The sequence below is a fragment of the Argentina silus genome, assembly GCF_951799395.1.
Source record: "Argentina silus genome assembly, chromosome: 1".
In the NCBI taxonomy this organism is placed as follows: domain Eukaryota; kingdom Metazoa; phylum Chordata; class Actinopteri; order Argentiniformes; family Argentinidae; genus Argentina; species Argentina silus.
The window spans coordinates 32358948-32381447 of record NC_139655.1 but is presented as its reverse complement, the minus strand read 5'-3'; the positions used below and the strand labels follow the sequence as shown (position 1 = coordinate 32381447).

At 44.2% G+C, this 22500-nt stretch overlaps 1 protein-coding gene across 1 annotated transcript in view; it reads left to right on the top strand.

Annotated features, from left to right (window-relative positions):
• Positions 1-22500, top strand: part of cntnap2a (contactin associated protein 2a) — a gene marked incomplete at its 5' end in the record, with an annotated part of 274861 nt that overhangs the window by 240974 nt on the left and 11387 nt on the right. The window contains 5 exons of the mRNA XM_083686867.1: positions 1578-1796; positions 10210-10446; positions 13021-13251; positions 13768-13901; positions 20087-20180. Of these exons, the coding sequence (XP_083542993.1) occupies positions 1578-1796; positions 10210-10446; positions 13021-13251; positions 13768-13901; positions 20087-20180 (915 nt within the window). The remainder of the gene's footprint in view (positions 1-1577; positions 1797-10209; positions 10447-13020; positions 13252-13767; positions 13902-20086; positions 20181-22500) is intronic.

Sequence of the window (22500 nt, the reverse complement as noted above, 5' to 3'; positions counted from 1 at the left end):
TGAACACCAGACGGGCGGCAGTACTCTGGATGAGCTGCAGAGGCCTGATGGCAGAAGCAGGGAGTCCGGCCAAGAGTGCGTTGCAGTAGTCAAAGCGCAAGATCAAGTGTCTGGACCAAAAGTTGTGCTGCTTCTCTTGTGAGGAATGGACGCATCCTTATGATGTCTACAGGAGCATGCTGTCGCTGTGATGTTCGCTGCACAGGATAAGTGGTTGTCAAGGATCACCTCAAGGTTCTTGGCTGTCTGGGAGGAGGTCACAGTAGAGTTCTCTACTGTAATGGAGAAATCTTGGAGAGGGCAGGCTTTCCCCGGGAGGAAGAGCAGCTCAGTCTTGTTAAGGTTGAGCTTGAGGTGGTGGGCTGACATCCAAGCGGAAATGTCTGCAAGACACGGAGAGACACGTGTTGCCACCTGTGAGTCAGAGGGGGGGAAAGAGTTGAGTGCCGTCTGCGTAGCAGTGGCAGGAGAAACCATGTGAGGAAATTACCGAGCCAAGAGATTTGGTATAGAGGGAGAAGGACAGAGCCCAGTGATGAGGGCTCGTGGAGGGGACAGTGTTCCTGGCCTTAGTGAATTTACTGAGTAAAGTATTTGTTATTCTTTGATTTCAGTGAATCACATGACTGCGAGGCATGGCTCCGAATCAGTGCATGGTGCGCAAGCACTGGGGTGAGGTGTTGTGGGAGATGGTGATTGGTTGGTAGATTAAGCTGATTAAGCCAATGGCTATACGACCGGCAGATTCTCTCGGTTCTTGTATTGTACACAAAGGCCTCGTTTGATGTTTTGGTCCACCAGACCTTCCAAGTATTTGAGTGGAAGTGTCTGGGAACAAGACTACTGGAACACCAACCACAAACCTCAGGCCTCAAAGGTCTGAAGTTCTCCTTTAGTAGGATATAAACACACCTTTTCACGGTTACACACACCTACAGAGTGAGGGTCACAGCGCAGTTCGGAGAGGGAGAGGAACTTCCTTTGAGCACATGCATAAACAACTACTGTATAGTGTGAAAGGTTGCTGCAATGTGTCTCGACCCCTTTGAAATTAGCCTTATCAAACGCTGTGTGAGAACATCTGCAGTCAAGCAGGAATCTATAAGGACTAAACAAAAGGCCTAAACGAGTCTCTCAGACAAATGAGGCATTAGATTAGAAATTGAACATCCATAACCGCCGAGTGGACAACTGCACGATAATGAGTTATGAGATGAAGAGAGTGAAATGCTGTGATATTCACAAAAACAAAAGTGTGTAATATTTTGTGGGTGTCATATTGATCTGTAGGTATGAGCCCATCTGTTTGGAAGACTGGCGAAGGATCAACGCCGTCTCTCTTTCTTTCTCTCTCCTTCTCTCCCTTTCTTTGGGGAGGGGGGGTCATTCTTTATTGAGGTGTTTAATATTGCAGGAAATATCTTTTCTCTCTCTCTCTCTCTCTCTCTCTCTTTCGTTCTCTCAATTCAGCAAGCTTTATTGGAGCGACAAGTAATTACATTGTATCCTAATTTTCTCTGATCCTCCCTGTCTCTATTCCCCCCCCCCCCCCCTCTCTCCCCCCTCTCTCTCTTTAGCTCTGAATGTCGTCTCTTTCTCCTTCGACGTTGGAAATGGTCCCGTTGAGCTTACCGTGCATTCGGCCACACCCCTCAATGACGACCAATGGCATCGTGTGATGGCTGAGCGGAACGTAAAAGAGGCAGTGCTTCAGTTGGATCTGACCTATCGGGAGGCTCGACCAGCCCCTCCTCAGGGACACACGCGACTGGAGCTGTTCAGTCAGCTCTACGTGGGTAAGAGGGTGACGCACACGCAGGCATGCACACACGCATACAAATACATTGTATGACTTCTTGGATTTGGAAGGCAAAGAAACACACAGATGTTTTAATTAGCATCAGTATTGTTGTTCACCTCAACACCTTTGAAAGCACCTTTTCATTTACATTTTTACCTTTTCAATTGAGTAGTACATTGAAGGGATACATTTTAGGGGACAAACTTGATTTCGCTTTATGAATAACTAATGTACCATAGCCTCTATGAATAAAACACATAGTGCTCTGTGTTTCCTCATAAGTAGCTTCCTGCTAGCTTGAACACGATTGTTTTTGATGAAGTTAAACATGGGGTTTAATCGCATAACACGCACACACACACACATGCACACACACACACACACACAGCTCATGTTAATGAAGTTAAACTTGAAGTTTGCTCAGCCATCACATACTGTGTATGTGACTGAAACTAACTTAATTCACTTATCTCTGTCATTAGCACTCCGTTTCATCACTCTGCGAAAGCATTAGCCGTTTCTGTGGATTAAGACTCTATTAGCCCACATAGAGAATGGCACACACACACACACACAATGACACACAATGACTTTGAAGCTCATTAAAGTGAAATAGAAAAAGAGCTTTATCTTTTCTTTTGACTTCTCCATCTTGCTCCGCTTTTGTGCTGAGCTGCCAATACTCGAACACTCGAAGTCCAGAACAAAATTGAAGGAGATTTGAGAGAAGGGGAAAGTGCTGAAGTGGATTTTAGTTTGTCCCCCCCCCCACCCTCTCTGTCTCTCTCTTTCTGTAAAGTTCTGTCACAACAAGATACTTTAAAAGAAATTCCAATTCGAATTCTTTCGCTTTATCAGTTTCGGGGATCAAAATATGAGGACATGATCACCTTTCACTGCGGCACTACTGTATATGCATCGCTCCAATACTCCTGACTAGCAACTTTCCCAGAAGCTCATCTGCATGTATTGTAGCGCAACTGTCTGGGTGTTCCTCGGCTGGAGGAAGCTGAATGAGGTTCAGATGGGATCTGCGTGAGATCAGAGTGTGAGCTGCATCCAAATGCCGGTGTTTAAATATGGAGGCTTCAAGAGAGACAAGACCCTCACATTTCAGGCCTGTAACCCCCAGAACGAAGGGTCTAGCTATTTAATTTCTAATCTGTTTAGGGCAAGAGACACTGACAGGAAGTGACCCAGCTGATAAGAGGAAGTGGTTTCGCGTTAACCCCCTGACCCCCTGGAGAAGAGGCAATAGCCCTTTTTCAATTGTCAGAAAATCTGTGCCAAATCTCCTTGATTCCTTAATTAGTCCGTGACCCGGAAAGCAATGAGTGGTCATCATATTTAAGAGCATATCAATTATCCAACAGGTGGATTCCTCCCTGTCTTCGCCTCATCGAGAAGGTTGTAAACAAGCTTGTATCCTCATGCAGAGGAGTTTACAGGCGTTCTGCTTAGGTATCAAACCCACACCGCTTTACTTCAAAAGTTTGAAGGTTGAAGCACACGCTTGGACAGAATCACCAAATTAATTATGGACATTCGACATCATATCGCGAAATACAGTACACTAATTATTTTCATAAGAACGAATAACAAGCTGCATGAGAGATACAAATGATGTTGATCTTGTCAGGTGCCTCTCAACACTTAATCTAGCTCGTAGTCATCCAGCTAGCTACTGCAGTTGCTATCCAGCCAGACATAATGAACGCAACATTGTGTCCATTACTACCAAGCACAAGCCACTCTGTGAGGCACATACTGCAGGCAACATACACTCACTCAACACTTTATTAGGAACACCTGTACACCTTCTCATGGTGGAGGTGGTGTAATGGTGTGGGGAATGTTTTCTTGGCACACTTTGAGCCTGTTAATACCAATCAATCATCGCTTGAATGCCACAGCCTATTTGAATATTGTTGCTGACCATGTGCATTCCTTCATGGCCACAATTTACCCATCTTCTAATGGCTACTTCCAGCATGATAATGCACCATGTCACAAAGCAAAAGTCGTCTCAAACTGGTTTCATGAACATGACAATGAGTTCAGTGTTCTTCAGTGGCCTTCCCAGACACTGGATCTGAATCCAATAGAACACCTTTGGGATGTGGTAGAATAGGAGATTCACAGCTTTAAAGTGCACCTGAAAAATCTGCAGGAATTGCTTGATGCAATCATGTCATCATGGACCAGAATCTCAAAGAAATGTTACCAACATCTTGTGGAATCAATGCCACGAAGAATTGAGGCCAAAAGGAGGCCCTACCCAGTATTAGTATAGTGTTCCTAATAAAGTGTTCAGTGAGTGTATACGTGCCATCTAGTTTTGATCTCATTCGACTTACACCTTGGTATACAATTTAGGTTTGTGTGGTTGCCAGAGTTAACTATGTAACTCTGTTGACAGTCAGTAACTCTGCTTCAATGTAGAGCACATTACATTACTGGAACTACTTCAGGTGTCTGGTTATAGTGTACGTTATCAAGGAATAATCTAGAATGCCCCTTTAGCCAATCAGAATCGTGTAGCCAACAATGCTGTGGTATAAACATATTTTACATTATGTTTTGCTTGTCTACACAGCATTTATTTGATCTCTTCAACAGGCTCCTCCCATGCCAAAGAGAATCACGTGAATGAGGAATCGTGTTTCTAACAATTAAGAAAAGGCCAGAGTTGTTTCTTCATTTGACATGTACCCTGTTCGCTATCTTTCGCTCAATGCTCAAAAAGCATCGTATCGTGTAGAACAAATACACGTATAAAACAGGGGGTTCATATTACAGTAGCTAGGTCAATCCATTGCATTTCTTTCACCAACATGTTTATCTGCACTATTTTGAACATGAGTTGAATAAAGACCTTATTGATGTTTTTGATTGTTGTTGTTTCCCATTCATGTGTTTCCCCCCCTTAAAGCAGTGAGGTCCGGTGCAATACTGGTATTAAAGGGGGACTGCACAGGCTGATTTTGCCTTGATTTTCCTACTCCTTATTTTCCAAAAGTGCAACTGAGAACTAACTGTGTTTCTCTGGTTGTGAGGTGTGATGTACAGTACAGTACTGTCCAAATCCCAACCTTCAAATGTATCAGGGAAAGGAGAGACGTAATAATTCTCACGGTCTGTTCAAGGACTGACTCGATTGGGATTGAACATGAACATACTGGGTTTATGTCCAAAGTTATTGTTTTTACACTTTTTAGTCAATGCTAGAATTGATGTACATGACTACTACCGATGCTACATAGACCGTTTTCAACAGGTAAAGTTGTTGGTGTTTTTTGTTGGTGTTTTTCCGCTTCAGTTCCTCTTTATCACCAGGTAATATCCTCTGGTTTATAATGGATGACTGCTATCACTGCTAATGGCTGCACATGGCTGCTAATGCTGTAATTACAGCCGACAGAAGGGTTAGATTAATAACAGTTTTTCTTTTGCCTTCCCTTATTTAACACTCAAATATTGTCTTCATTAACAATCTGCTCAGTTGTTTCTTTACGCTCATGTTCTGATAAAATACCACATTTACATCTGCTCATTCTAATATCATTGGCTTGAATTGAATTGAATTGTTCATGTCTCATATTCTTTCTTGACTTCTATGATCTATGTCTATGATTTCTCATTGTTTACTACAGTCTGATGTTTTCACATTGTTTTGCATTTATAGAAATGTATGTTACATTCGTGTAATATCACATGACTGTATATATTTTCTGCATGTATTTTCTCATTCTCTCTCGTCCGGCATGTTTTCCTTTTCTTTTCTCCTGGTTTCTCTTCTTTCTTTTCTCCTTGTTTCTCTTCTTCCTCCATTGCTTGGTCGTCTTCCATCCCTGCATGTGTGACGCGTCACAGGGAAGCCTGCATCGCTCACCTGCCAAGACGGTAGGTAACCTTTGTACGTAAACAAGGTAGATAGATAGATCGACAGGATAGATACAGACATACGTTTTAGTCCATAATTCATGTCCACGGTTTCTCATTGACATTCAGCCAGTGCGCAAAGTGGTTATTAGATTGGACGGAGGCCATGGATGGTAATGCTGTTCTCTTGGCTCTGCTCTGTTTTGGCTCTGAGAGGAAAGGTATTCCACCAAGCCATGCTGTCCTAATGAAGTGTGTGTGTGTGTGTGTGTGTGTGTGTGTGTGTGTGTGTGTGGCTGAGATAGATAGACCCTGAGAGTTGGACAGAGAGAGAGAGAGAGAGGGAGAACGAGAGGGGGGAAATAAAGGTATTCCACCAGGCCAGCCTGGTCTAATGAATGTAATATGCTAGTTCATTAGCACATCATTACATAGTAATTTACCTCACGGAGGCAGGCAGAGGCAGAGGCCAAAAGTGCACCACAGACACACGCACATGCACACACGCACACGCACACACGCACACGCGCACACACACACACACACACACACACACAGTGAGTGGGGCAAGAGTGCGCATAGTCTCTCTGGGGCTTTAGCTAGAAGACTGCAGTCTCTGTGGGTTCTCATCCTGGCATTTTAACGATTGTATGATTTATACCTGAGTAAACAAGTGTGGGATCCCTCTGGCCAATCAATGACTCTTATTGACCAATTAAGTACCATGGAGAAGCATTAACCAGAGGACTGCTGCCCTGGCAGACTGGAGCGGAGCAGACATAAAGCCTTGTTCACACTGGCAGTTTAAAGTGACTCAAACATTTTCTTTCCATATCCAATTCGAAACAGATTTTTTTCCTGCAGTCTGAACAGGCAAAAAACACATGGAATTTGATATTTCCTAGACATCCATCTTGGTGTTTCATTTCCATTTATTTTACATTTATGGCATTTAGCAGACGCCTTTATCCAAAGCGGCGTACAACAATACATTTGTTGAAGTAAGTGAATCATCTATCCAACAGTCATCAGAAGACAAAGTAATCGATGCTCACACCAGGGGCCATTGGCAGTCGTTATGCCAGTAGGCTAATTTTCCCTATGTCCTGGTCCTGGAGCCCTTCTCCTCTGATGGACGACACCCACAGACTCAACCTCCAGCACGGTCAGGATTAGGGCCCTCAGAGGTGGCTCACAGCCATCTGAAATTGTAGCCAGTTCTTTAGTCTGGACCAGGAGGACTTGACAGTCCCAGGAAGAAGGTTTATTTTCCTTTACCCCTAGCTCTTGGAAGGCCTCCCTCACTGTTGACTTGCTTAAGAGGCTAGCAGGTCTGCGTCCTTGTGAGTCAACAGCCTCCAGGATGGTTTCATACTGCTCACCATCATACCCTTGCTCCTCCTCTCTTGGCCCATTCTGTTTAAATCAGACAGAAGAAGCAGGTGTGTAGCTCCCACTGGCAGACTTCACATCGTCCCTGGCTGCTGAGCTGCTTTTAAATGACCTGACATCCTTCTTGGTGATACGTTTTCCAATGTCCTGGTCCGGTTTTAGAAGGGCCCTTTCTGAAGGCCAACACTCAACTGACTTTCAACTTTCAGCAGGGGCGGGATGAGGACCCTCAGAGGGCTGGCCACCGCCATCTGGAACAGCAGTCAGTTCCTAAACAGATGAGTGTCCCCAGGATGGAGCTCACAGTTGCAGCTCTAGCAGTCGAAGTTGACAAAGTCACGACCTAATGCTGGTGGAGGACAGGTAGGACTTGACAGTCTCAGAGAGAAGTTCCTTTTACCTCCACCCAACACTCAGGGATGGCCTCTCTCGATAAGAGGATACTAGGCCTGCTTTTTGGGGTCTAAAGCTCCAGGATCGTCTCAAGTTGCCCTCCTGTGCTGCCTTGCACATTTTCTGTTCTTGAGACCGCCATCTGCAGACCGCAGCCACTTTTCGAAGTCATCATCCTTTCATCCTCTCATTCTCTCTGGGCCTGTTAAATTAGATCTTTGGAATTGGCTTTTGACCATTCATGCACCTGCCGCAGTTTTGATTTTTGATTTTTATTAGGATCTCTTTTAGTCCTTATTCAGACTAATCTTTCAAGTGTCCTAACAAAATATTGTGATGATCCTCTCTCTATTGTGATGATCCCTGTCAGCTGGTTTCCCTGTTGGCTGCCTATCTGGTTCAGGGAGCCAGTGTGGGCAGGGCTGGGAGGGTCATTGGCGAATGTGGTTCACCTGTACAGGTCTGGCCTCCAGGCTTTATATGGTGAACCCCATCGGCCATTTTGGGTCTCTTCTCCCACGGGCAGGTTGGCTTCTGGTTCTGTTCCTCTTTGTTTTGTTCACATCATACAACATCCCACAACACACATATCCATTCATCCATACACTACACACACTACTGATTATACAGACTTCACCTTACATTCTTATATTGTTTATTCTTTAAGTTAATAAATATATTACTTTAACCCTTGATCATGTGTGGACTCCCCTTTTGGTTGTGACCACCGGGCTTGGTCATAACAATATATTAACATAAAATGTTATCACATAACTTTTACACATAGACAACACACGGTTACAAACAGAGGAAAGTCGACATAATATACTGACATACTGACATGTAACATTAAAAAAGCAACCTTAGAAAGTAAAAAAAGAGAAACAACAGACTACAAAGATAATAATAATTAAAATGTTGGCAAATGTGTGATGACTGCCACAGTCTTCAACCGGGCAGGTTTATGAGGCCCTCCTTGTTGTATGTCTTGATGAGAGGCTGTGCTGTGCTTACTTTCAGAAAAAACAGTTCTAATAGTAGTGCGAGCCTCTCTGGCAGAGACCAGAGTCACTACTGCGTGTTGTCCTATGGTGAAGACAGCTGATTTCAAGCTGCATGTCGCACATTGAGACACAAATGTGGGCTTGCTAGAAAGCTCCCCTCTTTGCAACAGGATTTAGGAAGAATGTATCGAGAAGAATGTCTCTGAGTGCATGTATACTGATTGTGATGGAGCTGATTTTGCCTTGCTGTTCTGGTTTGCTATGCTGTGTGTCTGGCAATATCCAACAGTACAATACCTAGTCAAGTATAAATAACATGGGGCAGTAATTAATTATTTTGACCATCATGGAGATCAACTTTGAGTTGGTTCTTCCAGTTGGTTCTATAGGTCTGGTCATGGCTTTGTTTCAAAGGACAGTCAAGTGATGCGCCCCATACTCACACATACAGGATAGTGTAAAAAGTGATATCACGATATTCAACACTTGACACATCTTATCAATATCGACTGATATCAACATCCTATCAAATGATCGATATTGGTGCCCACCACTAATGGAATATTATAGAAAATGTAAAAATGCTCACTGGTAAACAGTAAGGGGTTGAGTTTTACCTCATGGTTAGCCACCTAGCATTTTGTGGTTGCTGGCCCAAGTGTCTTTAAATTATTTTGCATTTCTTGGACAAAAATGACCGATAATTTATGAACAACACCACAGGCTTACTAGAAAGTTTATTGAAACTCAAAAAAGCAAGCACAACTTCTTGTCTGTACCCATTGTCACCACACAGTGTGTGTGTGTGCGTGTGTGTGTGTGTGTGTGTGTGTGTGTGTGTGTGTGTGTGTGTGTTTAAAGTTATTCCCCTAACAGAGATATTTCTGTAACCCTGAAGTTCTAATTGAGAGGTTTTAATAACTACAACACCCCTCGGCTGACGTTAATGTGTCTCCATCTCCCCATCATGATGCCCATCCCGGTGTGTGTGTGTCCCTAGTCTGTTATTCACGGTTAAGGAATAATTACTGCCATTTACGCATGGATTAATCACTGTATGTGTGCTTGTGTGGCTGTGTGTGTGTGTGTGTGTGTGTGTGTGTGTGTGTGTTGCGTGGCCATTTATGTGCACATTAATCTATTTAACGCCCCTGCTCTGTCCGAGGTAATGGGCAGTTAGTCTGTAATGGTGGAGGGTTTGGACGTTGCTGTGAGCACTTTAGAGGAATGGCTATTGACACCCAGAGGCCTCCATTAATGGTTATTGAGTCACTTAAATCTCATTGCGTGTGTGTGTGTGTGTGTATGTGTGTGTGTGTGTGTATGCGTGTGTGTGTGTTATTTACAGCAACACGCACCGCAAATCATGACACTGTCTTCATCCTTGTTTGAATCAGAATGAAAACGCAATAAGAGGTTGAGGTTTTAAGAGCTACTGGGCAGTAAAACAGGCTCTTCAGCGTGGAATATGATGTGGCTGGAACTTGAACATGAACCCTAGCCTCAAGGCTATGTAGAAATGTTATTGTGATTGTCTGGTCCATCTAAAATGACTCCCATGACCCTGATATCTCCTCTCGCTGAACTCCCTCTGTTCTCACCACTCTCTCCCCCTCCCTTCCTCTTCTACCTGCCCTCTATTCCTCTCTCTCTTCCACTCCTACCCTCTCTCTTTCCATCATCTCTATCTGTTCCCACTCTTTTCTCTCCCTCTTTCCCACATCTCGTCCTCCCAAGGTGCTGCAGGGGGCCAGCGGGGGTTCCTGGGGTGCATCCGTGCCCTGAGGATGAACGGTGTGACCCTTGACCTGGAGGAGAGGGCGAAGGTCACCCCAGGGGTCAAGCCCGGGTGCCAGGGCCACTGCACCAGCTACGGGATGTACTGCCGCAACGGGGGGAAGTGTGTGGAGAAGTACAACGGCTACTCCTGCGACTGCACCGCCACGGCTTACGACGGACCCTTCTGTACCAAAGGTGAGAGGTCAGGGAAGTTAAGGGGGAGTGGTTTAGGTCAACAGGCATTGCCCAACCCAAAAGGGGCTCACAGTGCAAAAATATTGTCTTGAAAAATGCTACTTGGTAAAACATCCACCACGAGTCATGTGTATCACCATTGACCAAAGACCATTGAAAAGTGCACCTTTGATGCCACCCTGGCTCTTTTTGATGGTTTTATATTGTCTACTATTATTTGTTTATTTATGTGGGATTCGTGGAAACACTTAGTACAGTAGGCACCATAAAGCTGGCCAGGTAGTTCAAATATGATCCTTTGATGCCTTGAGTATCTAGAAATACCCATTGTTTTTCACGTATTTTATGGATATTTATACACGGAAATATGAGGTAAATACCAAAGGAGACAATGCCATACAGTCCAAGTGATGTTGTGAGTCTTGTTGTCTGTCTCTAAGGTCCTGTTGTACTACACACATCCCAAACTCTGACGCCAAAACCTCCCTGTAGTTCACAGCCAAAGAGTTGATCTATGACACATTTATTTCATTTGTGCATTCGTGCGTGTGCGTAAAAAATGCATTGCTATTCATACATTATTGAATGTTATTTATATAGCAACTTAATACGCCAAATGCAGGGATAGCAGGAATCGAAGTATACAAGACGGAAGGGTAGCACTGTTAATACATAATCTAATCTCAAAATGAGCATTGAATCCAATAAATAACCAAAACTGTAAGTGTTATTGTTAACAAAAACCTACATTTCATACAGGATTGCTCGGTAATATGTAAATGACATGAAATATATACGAAAAGTATATTAACATTATATTCTAAACATTAATTTCATATTTTTTTATTGGGATTTTTTCAGGATATTCAATAAATGTTTTTGTTCAAAGCTGTTGCTGAGATGGTTTACTCATGGCCCGAGATGAGTTGCTAATTGATCCTATTAGCGGTGCAACTGCATTCCAGTTGAAGGACCAGGTTACCTCAGGCTAAGGGACTCCAAAATGGAATATGTGTATGGGATTACGAATCTGTCTGAAATACAAATATGCTATTTGAAGTTACAGTACAGTTAACGATATGGCAATAAAGTGTACTTTTTGTAAGGATACTAAAGTAGAGTAAAAATGTGTGTGTGTGGTGTGCGTGCGCGCCTCAGAGCCCTGCTGATGCCCCAATGGACTCTCTTTGTGTTCCCTCTCTTTCTCCCCTCTCCTCCTCCAACCTCTTTTTTTCCAGCGTGTGAAAAATGCATGAAGGCAGCCATAACTGCGTGGTGTATTTCCACTGTATCCATATTTACACTCAGCTCCTGGGACATGCCGTTATTATTATGATGTATTCTCATTCTCCTGCTCCTCTGCCCTGAGGGTCACCGAGAGAGAGAGAGAGAGAGAGAGAGAGAGAGACACACACACACACACTGCATCGTGAGACTGCACTCTCACTCCTCTAATGAACAACAAAACACACACACACACACACACACACACCCACCCACCCACCCCATAGTGGAGTTCTATTCTTTTCATCATCACCTCTGCCTCCAGACAGCTCTGTGTGTTTGTTATGTGGAGTTCTCTGATCACAGTCTCAGTGGAGGTGTGGGAGTTTGGGGGAAAGTTCCATTAATTCTACTGCAAACATGAACTAGACCTGCTGGGTATACATCCGTGCTACGGGACAGGGATTCTGGACCAGCTAGGGAGAAGGTTTTGATGTTATTGGGAAGACCGGCAAGAGAAGGCAGCCTTCTGTATAAGAGACAGCGTGCTTACTCCTTAAAAGGCACAATCCACACTGACAGTGAAACTAGCTAATTGGCTGACCCAGCACCCAGAGTAAACAACACATGAAAAGCGTGGCATTTCACTTAAGTAAAAGTTATAACGAGGCAGTGTTTGTTTTTTGTTGAGAGATGATGATAGGGAGATAGCAGCATAAGGTTACCTTTGTGGAACGCGTCTCTCATTCCGCTCAGGGGGGAGTTCTCCAAAGCTGTGTTGCATTAAGTACTTTGTGGAGCTATTAGTAGGAGCCTTCGGTCACACACACATATACACACACACACACACACACACACACACACACACACACACACACACACACACACACACATACACATACACATACACACACACACACACACATACACACATACACACACACACACATACACACATACACACACACACACATACACATACACATACACACACATACACACACACACACACACACACACACATACACATACACATACACACACACACACACACACACACACACACATACACACACACACACATACTGTGTACAGAGAATGAGGGAATAACTGTTCTTGATTTTTTTATGCCCGATTTAGAAAATCAATAAATGTTTTGGAATCAGCAGAATAGGCTATTATCTTTGCTAATACACTGGTAAACAATGTTTTTGTTTTATTTCAGACATTCAAAAATTACCTCCAAATTATTATTATACCACTTGGCCAAAAGTAATCTTTTTGTGTCCTTGTTTGTCTCTATCTGTGTGTGGGTGCGTGCGTGGATGTGTGTCTTCTCTTCTATTCCAGATGTGGGGGGCTTTTTCGAGGCGGGGACCCTGATCAGGTACAACTTTCTGGCTGAGGCGGCAGCAACCAATAAGGATGCAAGGTTCCTGGCCCAACCTCTGACCCCACAGGAAGTGAATCTAACGAGGGAGGAAGTGGCTTTTAGCTTCAGCACGTCAAACGCCCCAGCGATTCTACTGTACGTCAGCTCCAAGACCCAGGACTATCTGGCAGTGGTGCTAAGACAAAATGGTAAGAAGACACACACTCACACACTCACACACCATATGCAGCACTGAGAAATGCTTGCGCCTCCAAAACAGTAGTTAGCCAGCAAGTGGAAGACACTCAGAAACGTCCCGAACATTTTGGAAAAACTAATTCAGGCAGAAGGGCAGGGTCTTGGCAGGTGCACACACTGTTACAGACTGCCAATGCATCATAATTAATGATTCAGCATGGTTATGTAGTGACATTTTCAAGGGGAAAATGCTACATATTGCACCTACATATGGTCATTAACCTACATAAGCTCAAACACTGCGACAGAACAGTGAGATCCACACTCGTATACAATTCATATCATATCAAATATATCAAATTCACACACACAAAAACACACGCACACGTACACACACACAACCAGACAACACACTGGCCATTCAACTGTATGTCAGCTCCAAGACTAGCAATCGAAGCGGAAGACAGACAGGCAATGGGACGTAGGAAACACACACACACACACACGTGCATAAATTGTCTCCTCAGGTACGTTGCAGGTGCGGTACAACCTTGGAGGTCTACAGGAGCCATTCACCATAGACGTGGACCAGCGTAACCTTGCCAACGGACAACCCCACAGCATCAACATGTCCAGACTCAACAGGAGTATCACGATACAGGTACACACACAACACCAACACCATTCATCAATCACCTCATCTCTCTCATTCATCTCTCAAAGCTGGAAGGTGTCCGGCCTTTGATTTGAACACACACAAGACACACACACACACATACACATACACATACACCAACATGCATACACACATACACACAAACACACACGTGTTCAACTCTCAGTATTTGGCTGAAGAATGAACAGATGATGCATAGTCTCGGCCCCAGACACGTCTGCCCAAATGCGGAGTAGTGGACCAACACGTCAAATTTGGCCTTCATTAAGCAAATAAAAAGAGCGTCGAAAACAGACGGCGCATAGCCATTGGCTTTACTCCACGGCAACCATCACCACCACCCCCCACCCCCCCAGTGCTTGACCATCACACATTTCTGATTCGGAGCCACGTCTCGCAGTCGTGTGATTCACTGAAATCAAATAATAACAAGTACTTTACTCAGTGAATTCACTCCCAAGGACTTCACTCCTAAGGCCAGTTTTGAGTTGTTGTTATTACAGGCTTCTATGCGCTGTGCTCAATAGCCTGGGGACGAGATTAGATGATGCATAGTTCTCTCTCCATCTGGTCGGCTTGTGTTGTCAGTGTATGGTAAAACTCCCTGCCCTCGGCCACTCCTAACACACTTAAAGTAGACAGCTTAAGAAGGATAACAGAGAGACTGTATCGAGCCGTGTGTGTGTGTGGGGGGGGGGGGGGGGGGGGGGGTGTGTTGTGTGTGTTGTGTGTGTGTGTGTGTGTGTGTTGTGTGTGTGTGTGGGTGTGTGTGGGTGTGCGTACGCTTTCCATTTTTATAAGCGCTGAAACGGCTCAACATAGATCAATACAACAGGCCCTCTCTCAGTGGCTACTATCCAGGAGGGATACAGAGTATTCAGCAGACAGTTGTTATGATGAACTACGTTGTTATGATACAACAACATGGTTCTCACTCTCACCATTAGACTAGCCTGGCTAAATAAAGACTTTGCCAAGGGGAGATGAAGAAATACTGGGCTCTCTATCTCCGACCAAGAGCACTTGAGTAGTTGAGTAACCTCTCAAAGCCACACATTGTATAGTCATGCTTTGTTCTGGTTGTGGCTGAGAACGAGCCTCGCAGGGGTGTGTGTGTGCGTGTGAGCGTGTGTGCGTGCGTGTGAGCATGTGTGTGTGGTTGCGTACGAGTGTGTGTGTGTCTGTGTGTGGAGTTCCTTCAAGGCAACACATGTCGGGTGTTAGCAGCTAGAGAGAGGGCCCTCCACACCGCCGACTGGTTATGGCAGATGTCACGGCTGAAAATGTAGATGAGAGAGTTTCTCTTCTGGTTGTAATACATCTGCTCAGTGGAAGTGTCCCTTGATGTATCCTCCTGTAGCCTTCTTGTTCCATTGAATATGACTTGATTTCCGGCTGCTTTGTAGCTCGTCGCCATGACGATCGGCCCATTGTGAACGAGGAGTAAGGCCTTCCTTGCTCTTTCACCCTCCTTCCTCCTCCTCCTTCTCCTCCTCCTCCTCCTCCTCCTCCTCCCCTTCGTCTCAGATCCAACTCACACTCTCCGCAGTTGCGATTAGTTACTAAGTTATTCGTCACAAAGGCCATTAGCCGATTCGTTTTTTTCTCAAAGGTGACTTTTCTTAAAGGTTACATACTTAAATAGTTTACAATGAAAATGCTCAAAAATAAGCAAGTGTAGCTTTTTTTTTTGCCTGTCACAATTTCTCAGATGACAGGATTGTACTGGGCATGCATGACACGCATTTTGGATTGAGAGTTTGTCTCGTGAGCCATAGTTCCTCGGTTCAATGCCAACTCTGCGTGTTTCAATTTGTGAAATGCGTGCACATCGGTTTGTAAACAATATTGTGCGCAAAAGGTTTCGAGGGGTGTGGACTTGATGATGAACTTCCAACGGCACTTTTTACATCCTGCGCTCCCAGAATCTCAACTGAGAGATGAGATTCTGGGATCCGAGATTAGGCTGATGCAAATTTGATCTGGTGAAGCCAAAATTCAAAACACTAGAATTTACAATGTTCCCTTTAGTGGGCCACACACACACACACGCACACACACACACACACACACACACACACCCCATTCGACCAATCCCCATATAAATCGCATTCTCATCTCCTTCCTCACAGCAGTCTCAAAAGTGTGGAAGAGTGGAATAAACTTGACGCACCAATGAGATTGGATCGTGAGGTGAGGAACAATCCCATCACACTTTCTCTAAATTGCCCCAATGGGAGTGCTCCAACAGAGGAATCCATTTAACAAACCCAGGAAGTGATTGGAGAGACTATTACACTCCTTTCTCATCCCAGACACAGACCAACACACACACATACACAGACACACAGTCACTAGTCTCTAATGGCTGATCTCAATTCAGTTATCTATGAGACATTGTGGATGTGCAGCGCAGCCTCGAGTGTGTGACTAGAATATCAAGTTTCTCTCGGTCATAGTTTACTGGCGTGTCTTTGTGTCTCCAATAAGAAGCCTCTGGCGAATTTAAACAACAACAACAACAACTTAGTGTTACTTCTTAGACATTAGACAAGGGAAGTATTTAAACTTTAAAGTGTCCTTAGAGGACTGGGCAAAATGTGTGTGTGTGTGGGGGGGGGGGGGTTGTGTCATTTAGTGGAGTGAAACATCTGATACATTTTCACTGTGAAGAGATAGATGGTGCTCATCACTGAGAACCAATTAAGCTAACACAATCAGCTTTCATGAGGGAAACCTTTTCAAACACAGACTCAAACACAGACTCTCATAGACACACACACACACACATACACTAAAAAGACAGACAGACACACGCACACTTGAAAGACACACACACACACACAGACGTTTTCCCCATCCTGAAATGAAAGTTCGCACAGACACACTAGAAAGACACACACACACTAGTGTTTTCCCCATCCTGAAATGAAAGTTCACACAGACACATAGACACACTTGAAAGACACACACAAACACAAACGCACGCACAAACACACTAGTGTTTCCTCCGTCCTTAAAGGACACTTTAAAGTTCACACACACACACACACACACGCACGCACTAGAAAGACAGACAGACATGCAGACTAGAAAGACACACACACACACACACACACACATACATAAGTTTTCCCCATCCTTAAAGGACACTTTAAAGTTCACACAGACACACTAGAAAGACACACACACACTAGTATTTTCCCCGTCCTGAAATGACACTAAAAATTTCACACAGACACATAGACACACTTGAAAGACAGAAAGACACACACTCACAAACGCACGCACAAACTTTAGATTAGATTAGATTCAACTTTATTGTCATTGTGCAGAGTACAAGTACAGAGACAACGAAATGCAGTTAGCGTCTAACCAGAAGTGCAAAATAGCAGAAAGTGCAATGAACAGTATTTACAGGTAGTGCAATTATGATCAGTAGTAGTGCAGTATGATATAGTATAATATAAGCAGTATAATATAGCAGTGCAGTATAGCAGTATGTGAGTAGCAGTAGCATTATAGCAGAATAAATAGTTACAGTATGAGCAGTGTAGCAGCATATGAGCTGTATGGGTAATGCAGTCTAGCAGTATATATGTATTAACAGTAACATGAGGTAGATGCAGAATAAATATAAATATGGAATGCCGTATAAACAGTATAAACAAGTATGTACAGTATGTGCAGTAGTATTAAAGAAAATATAGGATATGTGCACGCACAAACACACACACTAGAAAGACAGACATACACTCTAGAAAGACACACACACACACACACATTAGAAACTCATACACACACACACTAGAAATTCATACACAGAGACACACAAGGTGTATAGATTATTTCTCTGGAGCAGCAAACCTTTATGAGGGGTCCGTGAAATCTAGTCTGGTCAACTCTCTATCAAAGCCTTTGTATGTCTGCTCTCCCCTCCCTCTTCCTGTCATCACCCTCTTCCCCCTCTCACCCCCCTCTTCCCCTCGAAGGTGTTTAGTTTAGATGAAAGAGGAAAGTTTGTACCTGCAGGCATCAAAAGCTGCTGCTGGTTCTCTCTCTCCTGTCTCTGTCTCTGTCTTTTCCTCTCTCTCCCCCTCCCCTCCCTCTTCCTCTCTCTCCCCTCCCCTCCCTCTCCCTCCATCCCTCTCCCTCCTCCCTTTCTTCCTCCTCCCTCTCTCCCCTCTCTCTCTCTCCTCCCCTCTCTCTCCCCTCCCGCTCCCTCTCTCCCCTCCCTCTCTCTCTCCCTCCCTCCCCCCTCTCTCTCTCCCTCCCTCCCCCTCTCTCTACCTCCCTCCCCCCTCTCTCTCCCTCTCTCCTTCTCTCTCTCCCTCCCTCCCCCTCTCTCTACATCCCTCCCCCTCTCTCTCCCTCCCTCTCCCTCCTCCCTCTGTCTCTCTCAGTTCTGAGCTGCAGGTGTTGACAGCGCTGCAGCCAAAAGCGTGAGGAAAAATGAGTCTTCTATACTTTTACCGGTGACATCTCAATTTTGTAATTATTTGCAATGTTGTGACACTGTGTCAGGTGTGTTGGTTGGGGTTACAGTATGCAAGAAACGACATGAATAACCTTTGCGTAACCCATGACCTGCATCGGCTGTGAACCAGATCAACAGGGTGATTGCCAAGTACATATGACAGCTATACAGCATGTACGCCTATGGAAAAAGAGATGGTTTTGTACAGAGTGGGAAGCACTATACCTGGGGAGGGTAGGTTGGTGTGTGTGTGTGTGTGTGTGTGTGTGTGTGTGTGTGTGTGTGTGTGTGTGTGTGTGTGTGTGTGTGTGTGTGTGTGTGTGTGTGTGTGTGTTGGGGAGAGTAGCTGTGGTTTTAAGTGAATTTGGTCGTTTGACTATGTGGCCAATTTGTTCTCTCAGGTAAAGGTTAATTAGCTGAGCCCAATTTAAATCTGTCACATTATCCTGCCCTCCATCCACCCACACACACGCACGTCAAAACAAACAAAACCCACACGTTCCTCCCCCCCGGAGACTGTGTGTGAGGGAATTAAATTAGAGTGATTGTCAAAGGGGGGGGTGGGGTTCTGATCATTCCAACACCAACACCTATCACCTCAGCTCAAAGTAAACAGGCCACGTTTATCAATCCGACACATCACCGGAACAAATTACCGTTTTTATCTTTGCGCAGGAACAAAGGTCATTGTTTTCAATCTCTCTCTCTCCTCCTCCTCCCCAGCCTGACGCTATTGGTATGCACCCGGTGCTGTGTCTCGCACTGAGGACATGCACTCCTGCTTTGAGAGGCAGGAAAGTGGAGAGAGGGAGAGGGATCATAATCTATCCACCAGCACCCAGAAAGCAATTTGGTGCGAAGAAATTATTCTTTATAACAGCATGGGCTAGAGCCGTCACGCTAATTAGGGATTTCAGTGAATCAGCAATAACAAGGTAATTAATCCCGCAACGATATTAGAACTTGTGTTCTCCCGCTTCTCCTCACCCCTCGTCCTCTCATCATCTCTGCGCTTTTTCGAGTAAACAGTCGGGTTTCGTTTTCGACTATCATCTTCGGAGAAACAAGCTTTTGAACTCTCGAAAGACATGGGGAAATTACATTCAACTCCCGTTAATTACTTTTAAATATTTACTCACCCTTAATGAAGAATGAAAGATTTCCTGACTGTGTCTGAGCTCATTAGCCTACAGAGGAGGACTTCCCTCAGCTAGTTTTCCACCTTGGTGAGTGGAAAAACAAATTAAGAACTTTTTAAACAAGCCGTTTCTCTTGAGGAGTTTGACCTGGAAAATGTGTGCGGGCTGGCTGGCTGAACAGCTTAAAATGAAATAAACAGCGATTTAGCTGGTCTATGGAGGAATTTTGACATGTTAGATTGCGGATGACTTTGCGTATATAATTAGAGATGGGACAACGTTAAACGGGTTTTACTAGGATCAGTAGAATGCTTCATTGGCCACTTGGTGGTGCTCAAGACTCCATATATGGCAACGAATGTTTTCACTTACACATGTCCATGTTAACCCACAAGGGGGAGACATAAGCCTTTGCATGGCTTTGAAATTTTAGAGCCCACTGCCACAATATAATTTAAATGATTTCTCTTTGTCTGTCTGTCTGTCTATCTATCTCTCTCTCTTTGTCTCCCTCTCTCTCTCTCTCTCTCTCTCTCTCTCTCTCTCTCTGTTAGCTGGACCACTACCCTCCTGTGAGCTTCACTCTCCCTGATGCTTCAGACACACAGTTCAACCTGGTCAAGACTCTCTTCCTGGGCAAAGTATTCGGTGAGTACACATACCATCTCCAGAAACTACTTTGAATGGTGATGTTTGTTCACCTGGCAGGCAGAATGGTGATGTTTGTTCACCTGGCAGGCAGAGATTTGCAAAGGAAAAATACCTTGTGTTGTTGTGTACCAATGTCTCATTGGATAAATGAGTCTTTCTCCTTTAGTCACTGCCAGACACAGGCGTTCGTATGCGCACATACAGATGTGCCTGCTGATGCTTGTAATGAAGGTTCATACCCACCAGAGGGCGGCAGAGGACAGTATTTCACCAGATAGACCCAGTCATAGGCCTTTTTTCTCAATTGTCAGACACTCGATTCCTCGCGTCCTCTCCTTCATCCTCTACTCGCCTCCTTCTCACAGAGCATTGAAGGAGGATATCTAAGGGCTGGAACCTTGGATATTCTCCTCCAATGTGTTTTGAGTGGGAGAAAGAGTCACAGAGTGGCGCAGTAGGCCTATAAGAGAGGGATTGTTGTTATCTACGGTACATACATATTGGATTTTGGTTCATGTTCCATGTTTTAATATACATTTGATGTACATTTAGAATACTGTATGATTGACAGTACACTCTCTGAGAATTTGAAGTGAAGAACATCTTACTAGAGGAATGAGTTATACACCACCACAAACAGCATGGTGTGTGTGTGTGTGTGTGTGTGTGTGTGTGTGTGTGTGTGTGTGTGTGTGTGTGTGTGTGTGTGTGTCACCTCAGTGTAGGTGAAAATATAATGAGCTGGTTATTTCTCTGACCAGGCAACTCTGATATTAATTATAATAAATCATAATAATGACCAATGATCTTTACTTATGTCAAATATCTCTGGTAATCTTGATGAATTGTTACAATAAACAAGTCTTTCTTTACTCAGACAGCCAGCAGTTATGAATATTGATGGTAGTAATCTAAACTTAAGCCGATGAATCAGTGGAATGTATTAATCAGGATAACTCAATACTATAGAACTCTTAACTATAGAACCATGGTCTCCTGTATTGTGTGCTAATGCTGGTTTAGTCTGGTATTCCTAGTGTAAAGGGGCAATCTGGGATTCAAACAACAAAAAAACAGCCATCCCAAAGTGTTTTTTTGGTAAACAGCTGAGGGATAGGGCTTTAGAAATGTAACCATTCTAAAATTCATAGGCAGAGTTATGAATGCAAAATGATAGTTTTAACCGTGTTTTGAAGCTGTAAAGTGTTTGTTTACAATTACATTGTTTATAAACAGTGGCGTAAAACAAGCCTATATTTTGTAAGACGGTTAAAGTAAGCTCATGAGGCATGTTTAAGTTATATTCTTCAAGAATCAACGAATATATATGATGTATTTAAAATTCTAATCGTGTGGTATTCCTGCTTCAGTTCGATATGCCTTAATTAAATAGTTGAATGTGATGTTACTGGTTTTGTTTGATATTCCTGGTTCAGATAGGTATTCATGGTTAAGTCTTGTATTCCTGGTTAGGACTGGTATTCTTGGTCCTAGGTTTCCCTGCTCTGTTCTGTGCAGGGTACAGCCAGTGATGCAGAAAGAATGGCTGACTTCACTTACCAGCTAGATCCATCAACCGCTGTACAGCCTGCTAGCACCCGTGGGAATCACCTCCCTTTCCATGTCTCTCACACACACACACACATACAGTACACGGGCACACACACATACGCACGCACACACACACACAGACACACACAAACACCAACAAGTCACAAGATACTCATGCAACCCACACACACACACTCACCAAGGTAACCCCACGTGGCACTGCAGAGCTGTTTGAAGGACACGGGACACAGAGAGTCACCACATTTCTCTACGTGTGAATGTGCTTCATTCCTTCAAATACCAACCCAGTCTCCAAATGAATATGTTCTGGGGGATCGATTCTGCAGACCAAAGAATATGTTCTGTGGGAACGTGTTATCTAGCTATACTGGCAGATAACTACGAAAAGCAGAACGCTGCATAAGGAGGTTGGTGGGGCGGTGGAGGCATGAACCGCCCGCCTTGGTTCCAATCGTGCTTGGGACCTATTTCTTTTTGGTGATAATTATTGCTAATTCTTGTTGCTTATGCTGATGTTTGCTAATGCCTTCCCCTGATAACTTACCCTAACCTTAACCACTCAAAGTTAATGCCTAATACTGCCAAACCGGCACGCAAGTCGTAACTCTCAGTCACGTATCTTGCAATTCACGTAACTCTCACACAACGTGTCTTACATTTTTGCCGTATCTCACAGCACCACATGTGGTCAACACTGGTATAACCAGATAATGCGTTCACACAGAACTAAACCATCTCCCAGAAC